The 9851-nt window shown below is 59.0% G+C and overlaps 1 protein-coding gene across 6 annotated transcripts in view; it reads left to right on the forward strand.

Annotated features, from left to right (window-relative positions):
- The window catches only part of SNORC (secondary ossification center associated regulator of chondrocyte maturation), a 37035-nt gene that overhangs the window by 19334 nt on the left and 7850 nt on the right, over positions 1 to 9851 (forward strand). For 2 of the 6 annotated variants that reach the window (XR_337738.3, XR_337737.3), the window contains one exon: positions 698 to 1583. The exons of 2 other annotated variants lie outside the window; for them this stretch is intronic. Coding sequence is in view for 1 of the 4 variants with exons in the window: in XM_006171145.3 (XP_006171207.1) it covers positions 7453 to 7525 (73 nt within the window). In the remaining 3 variants the exon portion in view is untranslated. Of the gene's footprint in view, positions 1 to 697; positions 1584 to 7372; positions 7526 to 9851 lie in introns of those variants that run through there. 2 more of the 6 variants (XR_003548348.1, XM_006171145.3) reach the window with 2 other exon arrangements.

Consider the following 9851-nt stretch of genomic DNA (forward strand, 5'->3'; position numbering starts at 1 on the left):
TCCTGCCCCAGCCTCCTGAGTAGCTGGGACCAGGGGTACACACCACTAGGCCTGGCCTTTAGGTCACGCTGGAAATGAGGCGCGGGGCTCCACATGGTCCCAGACGGGGGGCTGTGCTGTTTCGCAGCTTGCGCAGCTGTGGCTGGCTCTGCACTCCCTTGGTGAGGGGACAAGGGAAAGGTGCAGGAGGTCACCACGGTGTGCTGTCATGTTTCCTGAGTCGCCTTTATTCTGGAACAGTTCCTTAGTCTGTATTCATGTTTCATACCTTGACGTCTTTTAGGGGTGCAGGACCATTATTTTTGGGTTTGTCAGATGTGGTCTCACGATGTGGTTGTGGCCGCGCAGGAGCGCACAGGAGTGCTGCTGCGTCCTCAGCGCTCGGTGTTAGACTCACGGTGCTGGTGGTGCTGGCCTTACCTCCCTGACAGAGTGGGGTCCGCCAGGTTTCTCTGTAAAGTGACAGTGTTCCTCCTTGCCGGTGACGCTTTGAGAGTATGTAAGTATCCAGCTCTCCTTCAAACATTTTACCCACGGGCGTTGGCTATCAACCATCCACTGACAATTCTTGAGGAGTTATGATCGGGTTGTTGGAAAAGTCATGACCTATTTTTTCTGTTTTCAAAGGTCATTTATAGAGAACAGTGATCGGTGATGTATTGCTCATTTTGTTTGATAACCTTTTGCCATCTTTCAGTGAACCTCATCATTCGTCATTCACAGAAAGACCTGTCTTTATCAGCGAAAAACCGAGTAAGGTGCTGATTTCCAGCCTCACCTGAACTGCACTATCCCACGCAGTTCTGAAGAGAGCGACACAGAGGCAGCCTGAAGGCAGAGGCCGGGCGGTTCGGTGGGCGCGGCGGCGCAGTGTGACGGGTGGTCAGACGTGAGTGTGGTCTTGCACTGTCGCGATGGAACACTACTCCGTTATGATCAGCGAGCTCTGGACGTTCCTGGATGATGGATCCAGTGAAACTGTCCAGTTGCCGACAGTGCACATTTGAACTGATTGTTTCCTTGGTAGAAGTTCAAAAACAAGACACCTTTAAGATCCCAGCGTTGAAGGTGAATCATCACGTTGGGGCCGGGACGCTGTGGCACACGTGGTTGTAAACAGCCCACTTCTCATCACCCGATATCGGTTGCTTCAAAAGGGCTTGTCTCCCTCAGGTTTAGTGAGCACGTCGCAGATGCTCATCCACGCTGTCAAATGAACGTCTTTTTTGAGCTCATGAGGAACCCAAATATCGGGCTTGCTGACGTGCCCCAGCTTCCTCGGGCGACCGTGAACACCTGCGTGGTGGATGTTCACTGTTTCTGCAATCTCTCGCAGTGTGTGTCGTGGGCTCGACTCGGTCAGCGCCTTTATTTTGTCGTCATCAGCCTCGGGGTGCCTCCCTGACCGAGGACCAGCGTCGAGATCAAATGATCACTTCATTTCTTTAGAATGAAGCTAGAGCTGTCGGCTGTCAAATGACGCAGCAGTGACATAGATGGGGATGCTCTTAGAACTCCCAAACGTGGACTAGCGCCATCTATTACAAAATGCACCATGACGTTTCCGACAGCCCAGTACTCAGGTGTTTACCACGCATTTGGTCTGTACCAGCCCGCACCCTCGGGCGAGGAAGAGCTTTCAGTACACGCACCGTGGTTTGCCATGGCCTAGCGCTCTGACAGGCACGCACTGTCCCTTGGCACTGGCTCCTGTGCGTTCTGCTGTATCGTTCTCCAGCCCCTTTATGTGGCTCAGCTACTCTAGGCTCATGTTTACTTTTGTTTTTTCCTAAGAGGTGTTTCCATAGGGTGTGTGTGCTCGTCGGAGAGAGGGAGAGACAGAGACAGTGAGTGGGAAAGTGAGAAACCACCCCCCAAGGCGGATGGCCACACCGCAGTCCCTTCTCCATTCTCCTGGGATTTGGGCATGCATGCACACGCACCCAGTGTGATTTTTAAGCCACTGGGTCCAGGACTTGCACTGTGGTCAGCCATGTGAGAGACCAGCGACATAAGCGCTACACCATCTGCCGGCTCATCAGTTACGTTTTATTTTCCACGTATGGATCTGTTCCCTCTGAACATACACCTTCTTTACAAAGTACCTGTGTTACATTGGACGCCTGTGTGTGCCCAAGACCCTGAGAGGAGAATGGGAGAGAAGGAAATGCGACATGGCCACGTTCCCCAGCCCCTGTTACTCTCATCCCTCCCCTCTCTCGAGTGCACACACCTCATAGCAATAAACCAAAAAGAAAAAAAAAACCTGCTTTCTGTTTTAAACTAAGCATTTATTTCTTCTACGAGTGAGGAAGACTGGCTCACCCGGCAGGGATGGCGGGCACATGCACCTGACGTGCTCGGAGGGCGCGGCCGGGCACCCACAGCCTTCCCAGGGGTGCCAGCCGCGTAGCGTGCTGCGGTTTACCCCAGGTGATCTGGTGGGCCGCAGCTTCGCTCCAATGTCAGATGGCACTTCCCCAGCCAGTGACCGCTGGGCGGCAGCACCGTCAGCACCGTAGCCCCACACCCTGGCATTACAGCGGCGATTTGCTGCTAAGTGCGTCCTGCCCTGCGGCGAGGCGACGTAAGAAGTAGAGCTTTAGAAGCCCGCCATAGCAGGGCTCCAGCCCTTGGGACCCGCAGATGGCACAGTAGTTACATCACTGAACTCCTACATCGTTGACTGCGGTTCAAGTCTCAGACCTGGGGCTTAAAACTCAGGCCGGGTGCATGTGTGTGTGTGTGCGCGCACGCCCAAAATCCTGCGAAGAGAATGGAGGAGAAGGGATTGCAGCATGGCCACCCTCCCAGGGGGTTATTTCTCGCTTTCTGTCTCTCTCTCTCTCTCTCTGGTGAACGCATGTGCCCTATAGCAAAAATCTCTCTCTAAAAATAAAAAACGTTAAAGCTCTTAAGCTTGCCATTTCCTTCCTGTGAGCATCCCATGCAGTGAAGGTAGCCAGGCCACTTCTTTGATCGTAGTCATCACTGCGGTGTGGGGCGCAGCACCCACTTCTTCATTTAAACCCCGACTTCGATAGGCACTGCGCGCTGAACACCCCCAGGCCTCACGGTGCGATGTGCCAAGCACTGGGAGTACCCGGTCTCCCCACGGCGCTGAGGTCTTCACTCTAGCTCAGAGAGGCACACCAAGCCAGACTCCATCTCCGAGGGCTTGTTCCCTGGACCATTTCAGACACCACATACTTGGGATGGTCAGGCTGAGCAGGAGAGCGGCCGCTGGAGGTGAGATTCGCACAGGACCCGGGGCGTGGCACCTGGGAGGCCGGAAGGAGCCCGGGAGGGGTGGGGAGGTTGCTCAGGTCAGGCCTTAATGAGGGAGCAGACGCCACCCCCGGCAGGAACAGGAAGTACTGCCCACAGAGGCTGCCGCTGTCCGAGTTCAGCTGCCAGCGAGGGTCCAGGAGCCTGCACCTCTGCTCTCTGAACCTGACCTTTGTCATCAATGCTGCTGTAGCCCCTGCTGTGCCCGAGACGCTGTCAGCTAGAGTGCCTCCCGCCACCCTCTGTCTCGCCAGGCCTCCCAGTGCAGATCCAGTCGGGACTCAGCTGGCAAGGAAGTGGGGGTGGGGGTGGGGTCTGTCTACGCGGCGTGGTGCCACACTACACGGTTCGGAAGGCGGGCTGAGAGTGGCAGAGCAGACGTGTGAGGCAGCCACTTAGAAATCGCCCATGCTGGGTCTGTCCCAGAAGGCCCAGCTGATCGGATTCCAATCTGAAGGGCCTGCCGTGGGCTGGGCAGGGTGCAGGTGGAAACACGCGAGCAGAGACGCCCCTGCTGCTCCGGAGCGTCAAGTCGCTGGGGAGACAACATAGGCCGCGAAGGCCTTGCCTAAGGCACCAGCACAAGTGTCTGATAGACTTTCACCTGGAGCATATGAACTCCTAAAAACACATTTAAAAAGATATACCGCCACACACACACACACGTAAATATTTAGGCCAGAAACTAAGCAGCACTTTGCAAAGGACCTCCCTTATGATTTTAGGAGGTTCTTGCCACAGGGTGCGTGCACATGCCCGAGAAAGACAGGGACGGTGAGGGAAAGTGAGAAATCACTCTCGGGGGGATGGCCGTGCTGCACTCCCTTCTCTTCCATTCTGGTATTTTAGGAACGCACTTACACGCACCTGGCATAATTTTCAGATCTGGGACTTGAGCTGCTGCCGGCCACGCGGGAGTCCAGCAGCATAACCACCACACCATCTGCTGGCCCAGTAATATGTGAGGGCGCTCCACTGCACTCGTTCTGGAAGTGCGGAGGAAAGCCACCGCGCACCTACCAGAGCGACGAGAAAGCAGAAGGGCAGCCCGGTGTTGCAGAGGAAGGAGCAGCGGGAACACTGCAGGCGGGTGTGCACTGGAGTGGACACTTCGGGAGCTGCTCGTGGTACCCACAGAAGCCAGGCGTACCTGCTCTCTGCCGTGGCTGTCCCACCTCTAGATCTGTAGAGGAGAGCTGGTGGCTGTAGCTATGAAAAGCCGCAGATGCCATGTCCAAACCCGGATCAACCCAGGTGGGCAAAGTTGTTGAGAAACGGGTAAACTGGCGCATTCAGCCAGCCAAGCACTACTCGGCAGTGAAGACGAACCGCGGCCTGCCACAGGTGGGGGCGAGCGTCGAGCGAAGGAAACGAGACGCCAGACGTGAGATTCCGTTTGCTCAAGTCCAAGAGCAGGCAGGACAGTGGGGTTGAACATCCCTAGTCTGAAAGCTGGGGCCGGAAATACTTGATAGTTTGTATTTCGTCAGATTCTGGAATATTTCAATACAAACAATGAGATCTTGGGGCTGGGGGCCCAAGTCTGTCTCTTTTTTTGAAATTTACTAGGGGGTGCCGTGCTTGCCAGAGAGAGAGTGAAGCACAGCCTGTGGGGGCCGGTCACGCCGCTATCCCATCTCCTTCCCCCCTTCTGTTGGGATTCTGTGTGTGGGCGCATACCCACCACACTCGGCATGCCTTTGAAGCTGCTTGCCGAGCTTGCAGGTGGCCATGTGGCATCCAGCCACCTCAAGCACCATGCCCCCAGCTGGCCCCAGGACCCAAGCCTTAATGCGAAATCCATCTGGGGCTCAGATAAGCCCGGGAAGGTGGCGTTTTGCAGTATCTTTGTAGTGCAGGGTTCTGACCGCGACCATCCTAGGAGGGCAGGTGTGGGGCTTTCTCCTTGTGACATCATGTTGGTGCTCACAGAGTTTCAGATTTGGGGCCCCGTGTGACGGCAGGTGGGCTGGGGTTCATATCCCCAGTTTGACGTGAAAACCAAGTGCGAGTGTGTGCCCGAGATCCGCGTGAGCTGGAGGGCCAGGGAAGGGGGTCACAGCGTGACAGGACCCCATCGAGGCTGCTTCTCTCGCACATGTCTGCACGCACACACGCACACAGCTACCATCATGAGCACAATGAACTTAGAAGTCTTGTACCTCACATGCTGGGCTGCCCCCGGGTGGGCTGCCGCGGACCTGCAAGCCTGCCGGTGGGCCGCTGTGCTCTCGGGGAGTTCCCGCAGCATGTGGGCGTGCAGCTAATGAGATTTGTTAATACACGATATACCATGTCACCGTGTGTGTCCTCAAACAGCGAAAGAGAAAGGAGTAAGGTAGGACCAGCCAGCTGCGTGGTGGTGAAGGTGGGCGAGCCCCACATGGCCGACGGCCCCAGGTGCCATTCCGTCAGATTTGACGTCTTGTGGGTTCTTGTCCAACATCCCAGTGGAAGGGAGAAGTGGAGACGGGATTGCAGTGTGACCATTCCCCATGAGACGTGCTTTCTCTGTCTCTGGCAAGTACATGTGTCCTCTAGTAAACTTTATAAAAAAGAGAGAGAGAGAGACAGACTTGGGTCCCCATCCCCAGGATATCTTGAGAAACACGTCAGGTGCTTGTGTGTGCATCCCAAAATCCCAAGAGGAGAATGGCCGAGAAGGGATTGCAGGGTGGCCATTTCCCCTGGCGGGATGATTTCTCCCTCCCCCCCTCCTCACCAAGGGCCTACATTGCCTGTAGCAAAAATGTAAAAAGATCGTTTCATACAAGTGTAAATGGTAAACTGGAAGTGATGGAAGTGCTGTGATGGTTGGGTGGGGCCCTGACCGAGGAGCGAGGTACCCACAGAGTGAGCAGAGGGACTTCAGCAGCAGGGTCCGGAGGACAGCGTAAGGCCCTGAGGCAGCACCCGTTCCGGTCTAGGGACCTGGCCAAGGCCAGGGACTGGAGCAGAGAAAGCCGGGCGGGGAGGCCGGCAGGGCCGAGGCAGGCCGAGTCCGGCTCTCTGCTCTGAGAGCAGAGTGTGCTGATGGAAATCAGGAAGGGTGTGAAGAAGCTCGGGTGTGGGGAGTGGGGAAGGGCTTTGTGCGGCTACAACATGGGCCGTTCCACTGGCTGAGCAAGGGTGGGAAGGCCGGGGAGCCGAGGTTCGCCTTGGGTGCAGCGGGCTGGAGGTGATCATTAGGAACTCCAGGGAGCTGTCGGGATGCAGGTGCACAGCAGGGCTGCAGCGGGCCGGGCTCAAGCGGAAGTGGGCACCATGCGTGTGCAGGGGATCCCAAGGGAGAGTGCAGAGCAAAGGGGGCCGGCTGCCCTGCCGAGGATTTGGATGGCTCTGCTTTGCAAGTGCTTCTTTTTTTGTTTTTTCTTTTTTTGAGAGATTTTCACTGTAGGGCGCGTGCGCTCACCAGACAGACAGAGAGAGACAGAGAGACAGAAAGCGAGAAATCACCCCCCAAGGGGGATGGTCACGCCGCAATCCCTTCTCCTCCATTCTCCTCTCAGGATCTTGGGCACGCACGCACACGCACCCGGCGTGAGTTTTAAGCCACGGGGTCCGGGACACGAACCGCAGTCGACTACGTGGGAGTCCAGCGACATAGCCATTACGCTAACTGCTGGTTCCCTGCAAGTGCTTCTTGAACGCGCTCAGCCGAGCGCCTGCTCCGGGTGGGTCGTGGAGTGCCCAACAGGGAGCAGAGCCCGGCCGGGCCTCCCAGAACCTGGGCCATCCAGGACCCCTGAAACAGAGTAGCCAGAGGCGGCTGTGTTTGCCAAGCTCCCTGGGTGATTCTTTTGCAAAGGAAATTTGAAAACCTCTCACTTCCAGTGGCCCAGAGTAGGAGGCGTGTGTCCTCACACGTGTGTGTGTGTGTGTGTGTGAGAGTGTATGTGAGTGTGTGTGTGTGTGTGAGAGAGAGAGAATATATAAAAAGTACAGTTAAGGAATCCCTGCCTGAGGGTGGGGCTGCTCCCCAGTTCAGGAAAGCTGGGCGTGTGCATGTGTGCGCGTGTGCGTATGGGGGGCGGGCACGGTGTCCCAGGAGGACAGAGTTTGCATTGATGAAAACCCTTCCCAGCCCTTTGATGCCTCCTGCCTGCTGCCCTGAGGTAGCTCAGACCTCCGTGGGCCCCGCTCGCCCCGCTCGCTCCTGGCAGGATGGCGCTCCACCTGGCCCTGCGTGTGGCGCTGCTGCTCGTCTGCGGGGTCCTGGCCCCTGCGGTGCTCTCAGGTAAGGGGCACAGGCCTCCTGCGCTGCTGACCAGCCTCCCAGGGCCCAGAACCGCCCCGGGGCCAAGTCTAATGCCCCCAGGACAGAAGCCCCTCACAAGCCACCAGGTGGCCATTTGGGGTGATTCTGTGAGGGGCTCCCATGGGGTGACAGCAGCCGTGCAGGGTGGATGTCTCGGGGAACTGTCAGTCCTGGGGACCATGGCCATGACGTGGAGGTGACTTGGGGAGCAGGCCTAGGCGCTAACTGTGGGGTGGGGGCTCAGCCCCGTGCAGAAATCTGGAGGTTTCAGGATGTGGGAGGCAGGAGGGAACCCTAGAGCTGGTGGCCCACAGAGCCTTGGTGGGTTTCTCTCCAAACCCTGCAAACCCCTGCTGGCTTTCTGCAGTGCCCGCGGAGAACGGAGACCCAAATGCTATCCTGTCCGGAGAATGTCAGAGCACGCACAGGGCCGAGCTCCCTCTGCACAGCCCAGGGAGAGGGCTGCTCTGGGGTCCAGCGGGGAGGAGGCCCAGTGGGGTGGTGGCCCAGGGAAGAGGAAGCCCAGCGGGAGGTGGCACAGCAGGATCCCAGCCCCTGCACTGGCGGGGACTGACCCAGACCGACTTTGGAGCCTGAGCGGGAAAAGGCGTGGGCGGGTCCTGGGCTGTGCTGGCCAGGAGCTGGGCTGAGGGCAGCCGCCCGTGACCCAGGAGGGTGTTTCAAGGCCCTACCTGGGCCTTGGGGTGTCTGTGGATCTGTGATGAAGGGATGTGGGTCTCCGTCACAAATGTGTGGCCTGGGGAGAGCTGCTGGGGATGTGGGCCCTGGAGGTCCCCTCAGCCCCACAGCGGGAGACGGGTGATGGCAGGGCCTGCCCGCTCCCCAGGTGCCCTGGAAGAAGTCTCCTGGGTCCGCTTCTGGCCCTGTTGGTGCCAGCTGCTTCTGAGCTGCTCAGAGCCTTTCCTTCTCGGTGGTGACACCCACTGTCCCTGCCTCCCTAATGGGACTGCGAGGCCGGAGGGTTCAGACATGGAGCTTTCAGGACAGGCTGGCCGGCAACAGGCCAGCGAATGCTCAGGGACTGTTACGGGAGCCCGGGTGACCGTCCCACAGGCTGGGAACGCGCTCAGCCTCTCTTTGGTGAGAGAGCTGCCAGCCGGGCCGGCCAGTGTGGCCCAGGGACTGAGGGAAGTGACCGGAAATGGAAGGTGGCATCCCCTATCGCCCAGACCCTGGCAACCCCCTGCCCCGACACCAGTGGGTGGTCCTGGTGGTCCGGGTGGGTGGAGGCGAAGGCGCGGGCCCTGCCCACCCTGCCCCCTGGGGCCCTGCGGTTCCAACTGCCCTAGGATTAGCTCTCCCCACTGGCCAGAGGCCCTGGTTGGACTGTGCGGACACGACGTGGGTGGGTGGGCTTTGCCAGCCACCTCAGGACACTCCAGGGACAACCAGGGCCTCGCCTGGCCTCTTCCTCCCACGTGTCCTACCTGGCACAGGCAGGCCCCTCGGTCAGGGGCCCAAGCACGCCGCCCGCACCCAGTCTTTGGGCCTCCGGCCGTTCTGCTGTCTGAGAGGGAGGTACCCAGGAGGCTGTCGGCTGGAAGGCCTGAGCAGGTGTGCACCAGGCTGGCAGGCCCCTGCCCTCTGCTCCATGGCCTGGGGTCCTGTAACATGGGAGGGGACAGGTTGGCCATGTGGGCTGAGGCTGAGGCCCAGGTCAGGCTGGGCTCTCCCTGCCGGTGCCTATGGCTGCAGCCAGGCTGGGGGGCAGGCCAGGTTAGCGGGCAGCAGGCCAGGGCAGGATGAAAAGGCCCTTCATGTCTGGCACAAAGGCCGTCTGTGAGCATGGGCGCCTGGCCTCTCACTCTGTGGTCAGACTGAGCTGTGAACAAACTTATTCACCAAAAGGCAGGGCGGACGGGCCATCGAGGCCGGGGAGCGCCATGCGCCCGAGCCAGTGGGTGCGCCAGGCGCTGGCCCTGTGTCTTTGGAGCCTGGGTCCATGTGATGGGAGCTTCTCTGGGCCTTCGGTGCTGCCCCTTTTCCCGCCCCACTACCCTGGACATGCCCCCCAGGTCCATCCTCAACACCACCGCTCCCACAGCCCCTCGGCCAGCCCTGACCCCTGCCCCAGACCGGCCTCTGGCTGGCAAGTGGTTGGCACAGCTTCCTAGGACAGACTCAGGCAGGATGGCTCGTGGCCTCTGCGCTGCTTCCCCTTCCATGGCACCGTCAGGACACAGGCCTGTGGGGGCGGCTGCGGCTCCTGGTGCGGGCAGGGTTCGCAGGGACTCTGCCTATGTGTCCGCGGCTGGGGCCGGCCTGGGTGAGCAGGGAGCAGGCC

Source organism: Tupaia chinensis, unplaced genomic scaffold (assembly GCF_000334495.1).
Source record: "Tupaia chinensis unplaced genomic scaffold, TupChi_1.0 Scaffold149383_1, whole genome shotgun sequence".
In the NCBI taxonomy this organism is placed as follows: Eukaryota; Metazoa; Chordata; class Mammalia; order Scandentia; family Tupaiidae; genus Tupaia; species Tupaia belangeri.